This window comes from Camelus ferus, chromosome 9, assembly GCF_009834535.1.
Source record: "Camelus ferus isolate YT-003-E chromosome 9, BCGSAC_Cfer_1.0, whole genome shotgun sequence".
NCBI lineage: Eukaryota > Metazoa > Chordata > Mammalia > Artiodactyla > Camelidae > Camelus > Camelus ferus.
In genome coordinates, this window is record NC_045704.1 from 9,419,233 (window position 1) to 9,431,678 (window position 12,446).

Consider the following 12,446-nt stretch of genomic DNA (forward strand, 5'->3'; position numbering starts at 1 on the left):
CCCCCCAGGTGTCCAGTTCCTCCATACTCACAGGTACCAGGGATGTTTCTGAATTTGCTCCAGCTGTGAGGGGCGTGGGTAGTGGAGAAGCAGAAGTGAGGTCGTTTGGACACAGTAGGCGCGAAATGAAAGTTGATGCGATGGCGTTGGGGATCAGTAAAGTGCCACCACCCTTACCCCCAACCAAGGGCTGGATGACGGCTCATGTCTCCCCCTAGTGGCAGCTGAGCACATTGTCCTGTGCGGCGCAGGCTGACTGCTCTGGACCGGCCTGGCTACACCTCCCGCATGCGCAGTGGCCTCCTGCCCCCTCCGCACCGCCACGGCAGGGCCGGTATGCGCATGTGCCATCCCACTGTTGTTGGAGGGGAGTTCTTCCTCCCCAGTTTGGAGTGGCAGGTTGGCAGGACCCCAGAATGGCTCAGACAGCGATCCCTCTCCCAACTGTCACCCCAGGGACTGATGGACAGGTCCCGGAAATCCATCCTCATGAGTCACCTAGGGATTCTGTCCCCATCACTCACTGTCCCTCCATCCCTTTCCCCCCAACTCACGCTGAGCCTCTTCTCGGGCTCCACTTCGATCATCCCCCTCAGGAGGCTCTGGCAGTCTGGAGGAATGAAGTGGGGCATGTGGAAGACGCCCCGTTTCACCTTCTCCAGCAGCTGGCGGAGGTTGTCGTCATCGAAGGGCAGAGCCCCCTGGGTGAGAAATAACAGGACCCCTTACACAGAGCTTACAATATACCGAGAACGTCCAAGCACTCATCACAGGCCCCAGGAGGTAGGGAGCTACTACTATCTCCATTTTACAGATGGGGAAACTGAGGCACGGAGCCTCCTGGCTCTGAAGTGGCATTGCAGGGATTTGGCCACGGGCAGCCTGGTTCTAGTGCTTGAGGCTGGGGTTGCAGCTTGGAGGCTGTCCTTTAAAAACATGCTTCTCCCCAGACCAGTTTTGGAAGAGATAATCTTCATTCATCATTCAACAAAAGGTGGGTGTCCCTTACGGCTCAGGGGTCTAGCAGTGAACCAAGCAAGACCCTGCCCTCCTACACCTCACACCCCATAGCGGAAGACGTGGGTGAACAGGCAAACGTTAACAGCTATGTAGTGATGGAGTGATTGAGGTGACCTTGGAGCACAGGCCAGACTAGGCTGAGTGGGGCCTGTGGGAATCTGGGCATGTTGCAGGGTTGAATGGTGTGCCCCACAAATTCATGTTCAGCCAGAACCTCAGAATGCAACCCTGTTTGCAAATAGGGTCTCTGCAGGTGTAATGCCTTGAGGATCTGGAGATGAAATTATCTAGACTTTAGGGTGGGCCCTAAATCCGATGCCTAGAACAGGAGAAGAAAGCACAGAGAGACACAGGGAAAAAAAGTCATGGGAAGAGGGAGGCAGAGACTGAGGCAACGCAGCTGCACACCAAGGAGTGCCTGAGGGGTGAGCAGGTCACTTAGGGCTTTCCACCTCGCAGAGGGCCACCAGGCACAGTGCTTAAGAGCTAGGAGTTGGGAAGGGGTTCGTGGGGGAGACGATGCTGGACAAAAACTGGCAGCAGTGAGGATGTGAGTCTCTGAGGGCTTTTCCAGGTGTTTCCAGCTGCCCCCGGTATCAAGGCTTATGGACAGAGAAGGACGAGTGTGGGATGGAGGAACTGGGGAGAGGGCTGGTCTGGGGATCAGGGAGCCTGAGTGTGACCTCTGGTTGCCTGTCACTGTAGCACGGAGCCTTAACTTCCTTTCCTTTGTGAAATGGAGATGCTGGTCCTGCCAGGAAGGGCTATGGCATGGATTAAAAAGTATAATAACAGGGGGGTGGGAATAACTCAGTGATAGACGGTGTGCTTGCATGCATGAGGTCCTGGTTTCAATCTCCAGTACCTCCATTAAAAAAAAAAAGCAGAAACAACAACAACAATATAGTCAATTCGTGATATTCAGAGTAGTTGTGTCCTATGAAGTCACTGTGAACACTAATTGGCGAATACTGAACCATTGCTTCTGGAGGAAACATGTAGAGATTCCCTAGAGCCTCTGGTCATGACATTTTTGTCAACTGATCAATACATGACCTAGTTTTACGTGTTTCTATTTAAAGACCTCATTATGGATTGCATGTTTGTGTCCTCCCAAAATTCATACATTGAAGCCCTCCTTCCCCTTCCCAGGGGGATGGTGTTTAGAGGTGGGGCCTTTGGGAAGTCATTAGGTTTAGATGAGATCGTGAGGGTAGGGCCCCCTAGGATGGGATTAGTGTCCTTATTAGAGGAAGAGACTAAAGCTTTCTCTCCACCGTGTGAGGACCCAGTAAGAAGGCAGCTATCTAAAGGGAGGAATCGAGCCATAACCAAACGCTGAATCTGCTGGCACCTTGATCTTAGACTTCCAAGCCTCCAGAGCACAAGAAATAAATGTTGTTTAAGCCACCAAGTCCATGGTATTTTTGCTACAGCAGCCCAAACTAGGACAGACTTCTTATCTCATGTATATATTTCATACACACACACATATATGGTTGATTCATTAATATTGAACTAATGACCAACAACACTATAATTGAGAGCAAGTGCAAAGGCCCTGTGGTAGGAGCCAGGGTGATACTCCCCAGTCTGGTTCTACCAGTCATTGCAATACTATAATAGTCTAGGATCAGTTAGTAAACAGCCACTCCCCCAAGTGCTCCAAGTGCTCCTGGATGCCCCGTCCTGTTCTGGGGGACCCCCCCTGGACTATCTCAGTTATGTGACAGAATGGTGAGCTCTGGGAACAGAGAGACGTGCCCAGGACTTTGCTCTGTTCGTGAAGTCCCCTCCACCACCACCTTCCTGTTAAGTTACATATTTGGGAGACAACCCCTGAGGTGAGGACGGAACTTCAGGTTCTGGCAGGCAGATCTGCTCGAGAAACAGGGCAGTAGAGGTGAGGAGCTCCTTACCACAAGCAGGGCGAAGAGGATGACTCCGCAGCTCCACATGTCTGCCCGGCGGCCATCGTATTTTTCCCCCTGGAAGGGAGAAGGAGCAGCGGTGATATTCATCTCTACCCCATGCTCCCTCCGCCCCCTTCTCTCCTTCACCTGCCCCTCGCTCACCTTAATCACCTCCGGACACGCATAGTGTGGGGACCTGAGCGAGAGAGATGCTGTGAGCCTCTAGCTGGCTTGGACTCCCCTCCCCGGGAGGCAGGAGGCCGGGCCCCCACTCACCCACAGCTGGTCTCCAGGAGGCTGTCCCCCACCTGCAGGGACGCCATGCCGAAGTCCGCGATGCGGATGTTGTTCTTCTCGTCCAGCAGCAGGTTCTCTGGCTTCAGGTCTCTGTGACTGAGACAGGGCGGCGGGGCTCAGGCCTCTGCCTTCCCCGGGGGGGCCGGGGCCCCATTCACTATCTCTCAGTGGGAGACATGTCTGGAAACTCCTCATTAGGGATGTTTTCAAACAAGCCCCAGAGTACAGAGAATATAAAGAGGGAGGTACAGCTCAGGGGTAGAGCATGTGCTTAGCGTGCGTGAGGCCTGGGTTCAATTCCCAGCACCTCCGTTAAAATAAATAAATAAACCTAATCCCCCTCCCCGAAAAGAATATAGGGAGGCTCCATGTGCCCACCCCCAAGCGCCACCCATTATCAACTCAGGGCGAATCTTCTCTCATCTCTGCCCCTGTATACATTCTCCTTCCCCAACTGGACAATTCTGTAGGAGACCCCAGAGAGCATATCATTTTATCCACAAATATTTGAATATGTGTGAAAGAGATATTTTGAGGTAAGCAGGGCTGATACTGATCTTGCTCTTAAAATACCAAAATATTCCCATATTTAATAATTTAAAAAAATACTGCCACCCCAAGCCCAACACTGGTCCCTCCCTGCCCCTTCCCCACCAAGGAAAAAACCCTCAAGATGTAAGGGTTCATGTCTGGGGGTAGGTGGGGTGGAAGGTTCTACAGTTACTGTTGGAAGTAGTCAGTAACTGGGTCATACTTGTTAAATGTGTTGACTATCGCCCCCTGGAGGCCAGTGTTTCTAATGTCTTGACACTCCGTGGGGAGGTGCTGACAATTTAAATTGGCTGCCTTTTCATCACCAAACTTTACTCCCTTCTCAGCCCCTCCACCTGATCCCCACCCCATCTCTAATACCCATCCCAGAGAGGGAGGTGTGCAGATGAAGGTGAAAGACGAACTGGAGACACACCTATTTTGCACCTTAATCATTAAAATGCTGCATATTTAATATCTTGGTTTTGAGAGCTGAAAGCAATTCAGTGAGGAAAGGAAGATCTTTTCATACGGACATTCATATGCAAAAAAAAAAAAAGAGAGACCCTCTACCTTTACCCTTTTACCATACCATATACAAAAATTAATTTGAATTGGATCCCAGGCCTAAATGCAAGAGCTACAACTATATAACTTCTAGAAGAAAACGCAGGAGGAAACCTTAGTGACCTTGAGTTGGGCAAAGAATTCTTAAGTAGAACAGAAAAGGCATGAACTGTAAAAAGAAAAAAATCAACAAACAGTTCATCAAAATTTAAAACTTTTGCAAAAAAAAGAAATCAAACTACAACCTAATTATCTCTCCCCTCAAAAAACAAACAACAGAAAAAGCAAAGTAATTATAATAAACAATGTAAAAAATTTTAAACTTTTGCTTTTCACAAGATATTGTTATAAAAATGCAAAAGCATGTCACAAACTGGGAGAAGATACTTGAAAAATTAACATTTAATAAAACATTTGTTCTTAGAATAAATATCTCTTAAAAGTTACTCCTTGAGTTACCCCTTGTTCCTAGAATACAGAACTCTTACAACTCCAATAATAAAGAGACAAATAACTCAATTAAAAATGGGCAAAGGATCTGAATAGATATTTCTCCAAGGAAGATATATAAATGGCCAATAAGTGCATGAAGAGATGTGCTTACATCATTAGCCATCAGGGAAATGCACATCAAAACCACCCACTAGGATGGCTATAATCAAAAAGTCAGATAATAACAAGTGTTAGCAAGGATGTACAGAGATTGGAACCCTCATAGACTACTGGTGAGGATGTTGAATGATGCAGCCACTTTGGAAAATAGTCTGGCACTTCTTTAAGAAGCTAAATATAGACTTCTGGTATGACCCAACAATTTGACTCCTAGGTATGTACCCAAGAGAACTGAAAAAATAGCTACACACCAAAACTTGTATGTGAATGTTCATATGTCCGTAGTATTCATAACAGACAAAATGTTCATCAACTGGTAAATGGATAAACAAAACGTGGCATAGGCAAACAATGGAATATTATTCAGCCATGAAAAGGTATGAGGTACTGATGCATGCTACAACATGGATGAAGCTTGAAAACGTTTTGCTAAGTGAAAGAAGCTGGGGGTGGAAGGAGGGTAGAGCTCCATGGTAGAGTGCGTACTTAGCATGTACGAGGTTCAATCCCCAGTACCTCCATTAAGCAATAAATAAAAAACAAATAAACCCAGTACCTCCCTTAAAAAATTAAAAATAAATTAATAAAAAGTAAAAACCACTCTTTAAAAAAAAGCCAGCCACAGAAGACCACATAAAGTATGGGTCCATTTATAGGAAATGTCCAGAATGGGTAAATCCATTGAGACAGAAAGTAGGTTAGTGGTTGTCAGGGGCTGTGCGCAGGGTGGAGGGAGAGGTGACCAGTTAGTGGATTTTTGGGGTGATGAAAATGTTCTAAAATCACATTGCAGTGATGCACAACATTGTGAATACACTAAAAACTACTGAACTGTACACTTTAAAGGGGGGAATTTTATGATGTATGAGTTACATCACAATTTTTAAAAAGAGATACAAGATTTGTTTTGGGGGCTGTGCCACACCGGCTTCCAGTCAGTCTGCTATGTGCTCCCAAGGGCCTGCCTTCTGGGCGGCGCTCATCCCGGCCTCCCCTCAAGCTGCCCTCTCACCAGATGGAGTAGCTATGGCAGAAGTCCAGCGCTGACACGATCTGGCGGAAGAACTTCCGTGCCTCCTTGGGGGTCAGTCTCCCTTTCTTGACCAGGTAGTCGAAGAGCTCACCTCCAGACACGTGCTCCAGAACCAGGTACCTGGGGGACATGGAGGGGGCAGAGGGCTGGAAGGGGCATGTGGAGGACCAAAGAACCTGGTCTCCCTCTTCCAAAAGCACAAGACCTCAATCCCAGCAGCCCCTGGAGGCAGAGAACCCCAATTTGCATAGTTCCCTGGGAGGAGGAGACTCCAATCCTCATTGGCCTCCAGGAAGCAGGAACTCAATTCCCATTAGCCCTGGTCAGCAGAAACTCCTCTGTCAACTTCAGGGGTCACCACTTTGACTTATAGTTGTCCACAGGAGACAAGGCAATTCCATTAGCACCTGGAGGTCAGAGATCCCAATTCTCATAGACCCCTAGGAAATAAAACCCTGTAATTCCATCAGCCTCTGGGAAACCAAAGTTCTCATTCTCGTTAGTTTCTGGGATGCGGGTAATGGAATGCTAATCTGTTCTTGGGCAATGACATTTGCATCTTGCATCAATTCAACTGTCAACTTCTGTAAGGTGAAGACTACAACTCCCATCAGCCCCTGGGAGATGAAGACTCCAATTCCTATCAGCTCCTGGGAGGAAGATACTTCAGTTCCCATCAGCCCTTGAGAAGAAGAGACACTAATTCCCATCAGCCTCTGGAAAGCCAAAATTCAGTTCCCATCAGCCCTGGGAAGCACAGACTCCCATGTCAACTTCAGGGGTGTTAATACTTTTGACTCCTAGTTGTTTCAGGAGATAAGGCAACTCCATTAGCACTTGGAGGACAGAGACCCCCAATTCTCACAGGACTATGGCAGATAAAGGCCCTCTCTCCCACCCCGCACCCAGTAGCCCTTGGAAGCCAAGCCTCTGAATTCTATAAGCCTCTGGGAAGAAGAAGCTCCAATTGTTGTTAATTCTTGGCCATGACGATTGCCTTGTGCACCAATCTAAGTTAGCTTCTGTGAAGTTCAAGACTACAACTCCCTTCAGCTCCTGAGGGGTGAAGTACTCCCAACTCCCATAGCCCCTGGGACACAGAGACTCCCAATTCCCATCAGCCACCTGGATTCTAAAGACTACAAATCCCATCAGGCCATGGGAGATTAAATCTCATTCCCATCAGCCCCTGGAAAACAAAGCTCAATTTCTATGAGCTCTTGGAAGGCTGAGGTGAGGTCCCTCTCTGAAGCACAGGCTCCCATGGGGCCCTCCCTCCCTTACTCCACCAATCTGCACAAACGGCCCCTCCCTGCCACCACACCTGGGGAAGCCTGAGGGCTACAATTCCCGTGAGCACCTGCAGGGGCCGGGCAGCTTCCTGCCCGGGGAAACCACCCTAGCATGCGATGGGTACTGGAGTCACTTCAACCTGGGGACTGCGTGGTGGGGGCATGGGGTTGTTCCCTCTTCCACTGCCCAGCCCAGCTGTCCCTTGGGTCACCAGAATCCAGACAAAGGCCTATTGTCTGGAGCCTGGACAGCTGGATCCCACCCCCACCCTTCCTGGGGGGTAATCGACTTTGAGAGAGACTCACAACTCCTAAGGAGACCCATTGTTGGGGTGTCCAGTCATAGCACCCAGAATTATGCTGAGGGAGGGGAGGCCTCCAATGATCCCGAGTGGGAAGAGGCAGGATTCACGGGCCTGGGGCTTTGCTAGGCCCCATTGCCTGAGGAAATGGGGAGACGATCTGCCCTTGGCAACTTGAGTCTGGCAGATTATCCAGTATAGAGTGTTCCCTGCAGCACAGCAGGGCGAGGGACTGCGGGGGAAGGGGGAGGATCAGCCTCTGTCCCCTACTCTGGCTTAGCTGTCCTGTTGCTGGGGTACAATCGGCCCTTAGTGTCAGACCAGGTCACTGTGGGAACAAGGAGGATTACGAGTGTATGCAGAAGGTGTCCTTGCACAGTAGGGAAGGGACTGGGCCTTCAGTGGCCCAGCCAGGGAGCTCAGGTTTCTCCAGGCCCCTCCATGCCTTGTTTCTGGAAATGTCCCACCCTAAGAACCTGAGGAGAGCACATGGCAGGGCTGGGCGTCCATAAATACCTACAAATATTTCTTGTTCTCGTAGACGTCGTGGAGCTTGAGGACATGTGGGTGTTCAATAAGCTTCAGGATGGCGATCTCCCGCTCCACCTGAGGGAAAAGGGATGGAGGTCAGCATGGCTTCCCTCCCTCCCAGAGCCCCAGAGTCTTCCCCCTACCCCAGCACACAGACACACCTTCATCAGCACCGACTCCGACAGCTTCTCCCGGTTCACGATCTTGATGGCGACCTTCTGGCCCGTGATGCAGTGGACCCCAAGTTTAACCAGACCTGGAGGAGTGGGACTGAAAATGTGGGGTGTGCTCCCAGAGCATTCTCCCCACGTCTGGCTCCTAAGCCCCCCTTGCCACCCTGTTTCCTCCTCCTTCCCCTGCTGGCTGTTTAACTGGTGACCTGAATCACCCTGACCTGAACTCCTGGGGGCTGGCAGTGGCCATTCCCACAAAACCCAATTCTCTTCCTACTCTTTGTTATTCAATTCTGTTCCTTATGATTGTCCATCCACCTACCTGCCTCCCCTCCACCTCCACACGCAGCACCCTGAATTCTCACTCTGATTCTCCGTCCTTCCAGTGTGCCCGTTTAAGTTCATCTCTCCACGTATGTGGAGGCCTCACTGAGTCCCCATAGTTTTGTCTCCCTCAATCTGCATCCTTCAAACCTCTCTCTCAACCCATCACTTCCTTGAATTCTTTGCCCTTTAATCTTCTGGAGACACCATGTCTCCCAAGGAATATAATCTTATGATTGCCCCCTTTCCAGACCATCCTCCTCCACCTTCTTTCAAATCCTGACCTCTCAATCCTCTTTGCTCTTTTTTTAATAGCAGCTGTAGCTGGGAACATGCAAACCCCAAGGGTAAGCCCCTAAACCACAGACCCGGAATGCAGACCCCCTAGCTCCTCCTCCCTCAGACCCCCAAGTCCAGGCCCATGGCCCCTTCCTCCCCCGCCACTCATGACTTCAGGTCAGCAACACCTTCACACTTTCCGCACTGTGATACGGAGTCTGACACTTTGCCGGCCCTGGCCCTCAGCTTCACAGAGATCCCGGCCTTGCCCCTGAACCTCTTGCCAGGACACAGGTGTTCAGCTCCCACCTTATACCCACCCAGCTCCCACCTGGCAGGAGAGAGGCCATGGCTGGTTAGCAACCAAAAGATGACCACCTCCCCCCTGCCCCCACCATTCCACTCCTGGGGGATTTGCCTCTTTCTTGCATCCACCTTTCCAACTCTCCGTTCCTGGTCCCCACACTGAGCCAGCATGCTGGAGAAGGGGCAGAATGCTGTAGATCCCATCGCCCCAGCCTCACTCCCCCTGTCAGGAGCGTGTGAGGTCCTCCTAGGCCAGAGGACAGTGCAGAGGGAAAGCAGCTCCCTGAGGCGCACTCCCATCCCGGCACCTCACCCCAGCCTGCGGCTGTACTGCAGCACGTACTTCAGCTCGGAGCCTGGACCCTGGCTGCAGGCCCGCCTCCTTTTCCCACTGTGGCCCCAACCGCACCCCCCAAGATCTGCTCCCAAAGGGTAGGAGCCTCTGGGTCCCAGCCACCTCCTCCTAGAAGTCCAGGCCCCCAGCTTCCTCCTCCCCAGGACCCCGGAGTCTGAGCCCTCACCCCCCTCCATCCTGGAGACCTGGCAGTCTGGGTCCCAGGTCCCTTCTCTGTGGGGGACTCAGGGGTCTGGATGGCCAGCCCTTGCCCTTTGATACCCAAGAGTCCTGCCTTCTGCCCCCCATCTCCCCTGCTCCCGCCCCAGGTGTCCCCTCCCCTGGCTCACCTGTCTGTCCTTTGCCCAGCGTCTTCTCCAGCCGATAGGGACCCACATATTGGGCGTGCTGGGGTGGGTGTGGGTGTGGGTGCGGGAGGTGGTAGGCGGGGGAGCCCCCGCCCCCCTCCTTGCCCCCGGTCGACATGGTGCCCTTGGTCCCGGCCCGACCGGTCCCCCGGCCGCCCCCCCTGCGGCCGGTCGCCCCGTCTCTCCGGTGGGGGCCGGCGACTGCTCCGTTCCGGCCCCCCCGGCTGCCCCCAACCTCTCCGGGGGTCCCCAGGGGGCTGGGCTGGGCCCCCCCCAGTCGGTGGGCAGCGGAGCTGGGGGAGGGGGGGCTGGCCCGGGGGGGTCAGGCCCCGGGAGTCAGCATAGCCCGGGGGTGCTGCGCGGCCCCCCCTCCCCAGCCCGTCCCTGGCCGCCCCCCCCTTCCTGCGCCTCCCCCCGCCGGGGGGGTCTGAGGTGCGGGCCGGCGGATGCTGCAGGCCGAGGTCCCCCCCGCCCCCCCACGCGCCCTCTCTCCTCCGCCTCCTCCTCCTCTCCGCCTCCCCCCGCCACCTCGTCCTTTCTCTCCGGCACGCTGACATCACCATCCGGGGACTCCGGGCCCTTCCCCAAAGTTAACCCTTTCGGAGGGGGGAGGGGGAGCGGGGCAGGGGGCGGGCCTGGGAGCTGGAGGGATGGAGACGAGGTGGGAGGATGCAGGGAGGGATGGAGGGATGCAGAGAGACGATAGAGGGAGAGAGATGCGGAGCACACAGGCAGGAGCAGAGTGGGAGCTCCACAAAGGGAGATGAAGCCTGACCCAGCGAAGGAGAAAGAGACAGATGACAAGAAACAGGGCTGGGGCAGGAGAGATGGTGGGGGAACACAGAGGCAGGCAGAGACAGGAGAGAACGAAGGAGAGCAGGAGGAACAGAGAGACAGGGAGATGGAAAAAGGACAGAAGGTGGTGGAGAGAGACACAGAGATGGAGGAAAGCAGAGATAGAAATGGAGAGAGACAGAGGTGAAGGGAAAGAGAGTTGGAAAGACAGGGAGTTCGGGGGAAATAGAGGCAGAGGGAGATGGAGAAACAGATGGAAAGAGAGAAGGGAGAAAACTGACAGGGAGACACATGGAGTAATTTAAGGGAGAGACAGAAAGATGGGAGAGAAATGAAGGAAAATAGAGGGATGAGGCAGAGGGGCAAGACGTAAAGGTGAGGCTGGGGGAAGATGGGCAGGGGGAGGATGGCGGGTCAGAGGGCAGGGGAAAGTGGGAGAGATGGAAAGGGACAAGGGGGAGGGACAAAACAGAGAGACAGGTAGAGGGAGAGTGGAGAGAGACAGAGATGTAGAAAGGGAGAGCTCCTGAGAGAGAGAAACAAAGAGGGAGAGACAAGAGGACCACAAAAGATGGGGAGGTCTACGCAGGTGGAGGGCTGAATGGTGGGGGGAGATGGGACAGACTGGAGGGGCAGAGGAAGAAGGAGACAGAAGCAGAGAGAGGGAAAGAATTGGGGTTATTGCTGCTCCAAGACTCATCTCTGTTTCCCCAGACCCCCAGGCCCCCTTTCCGCACTAGCATCAGGGCCCATATCCATCTATAGCCTAGGGTGCGTGTTTTCAGATCATCTTGGTTCCGTATCTTCATTTAGGATCCTCAGTCCTACAGAGAAGCTTCCAGAACCCCTTGAGGTCCCTGTGTATTTTTTTAGGCCCTTGTCTATTCTCTTTGCCCAGCACAGGATTCCCTAGATCTTCATGTGGGCTACACTATGATCATACATACCCACTAGAGCACATCGGCGGAACTGTGCACAGCTAGATTTCCGTGTAATCTGGGATTCCCCTATGTCAGACTCCCAAGGGTGTTAGGCACCCATTGTATCCCCAGATCACCTATCCAGTGTATCTATGAGCCTTAAATCTCCTAGTCCACCACTTTCATTCTGTGAATCTATACTGAGCGCCATATCTGAGCCAGACACTGTTCCCAGTGGGGAGGGCACAACAGTGAACCAAACTGACAAAAATCCCTGTGCTGTGGAGCTCCCACTACAACGGATGAGGCGGGTGATTGATATGTAAGATAAGCAATCAGAACATATGGTATGTTACAGAGTTGTGATCAGTGACAAAGAGGAGACTAAAGCAGGGAAGGGGGACAGGAAGGCTTTGTGGTGTGCGGGATGATTTTTGATACAGTGTCAAGTGAGGTCTGGTCAGTGAAGGAACACTGAAGGACAATGAGAGTCAGAGCCATGTGGATAAAGTGCCAGGAGCCTTCCAGGCAGAGGAAACAGCAGTGCAAAGGCCCTGTGGCAGGTGTGTGCCTGGTATGTTATGGGAACATTAAAGGGGGCAGTGAGGGGGCATGAGGTGGGGAAACACATCACATAGGACCTTAGAAACTGGGTGATTATATGTCCTGGCTTATGCCTACTATTCTGTAATTGTTAAAAGGGTCTGTTTTCATTCTGAAGTGTCTTGCTATGGATGAAAAAATTATACGATCACCCTTCTAACAGTATTGTTGTAAAGGCTATGGCCTTTATAGGGTACCTGGGGGGGTTTTCATCTAGGCCACCATTATATTATATGTATATTTATA

The 12,446-nt window shown here is 52.1% G+C and overlaps 1 protein-coding gene across 2 annotated transcripts in view; it reads right to left on the minus strand.

Moving 5' to 3' along the window:
* BRSK1 (BR serine/threonine kinase 1) overlaps positions 1 to 10,000 on the minus strand; it is a 23,449-nt gene extending 13,449 nt beyond the window's left edge. Inside the window, exons 1-9 of one of the 2 annotated variants that reach the window (XM_032487673.1) lie at positions 9,865 to 10,000; positions 8,260 to 8,354; positions 8,088 to 8,173; positions 5,953 to 6,093; positions 3,210 to 3,326; positions 3,096 to 3,129; positions 2,940 to 3,008; positions 555 to 701; positions 32 to 63 (exon numbers count right to left, since the gene is read on the minus strand). In XM_032487673.1, coding sequence (XP_032343564.1) covers positions 32 to 63; positions 555 to 701; positions 2,940 to 3,008; positions 3,096 to 3,129; positions 3,210 to 3,326; positions 5,953 to 6,093; positions 8,088 to 8,173; positions 8,260 to 8,354; positions 9,865 to 10,000 — 857 coding nt within the window. Of the gene's footprint in view, positions 1 to 31; positions 64 to 554; positions 702 to 2,939; positions 3,009 to 3,095; positions 3,130 to 3,209; positions 3,327 to 5,952; positions 6,094 to 8,083; positions 8,174 to 8,259; positions 8,355 to 9,864 lie in introns of those variants that run through there. The other variant, XM_032487674.1, reaches the window with a different exon arrangement.
* Between the last annotated feature and the right edge of the window lie 2,446 nt (positions 10,001 to 12,446).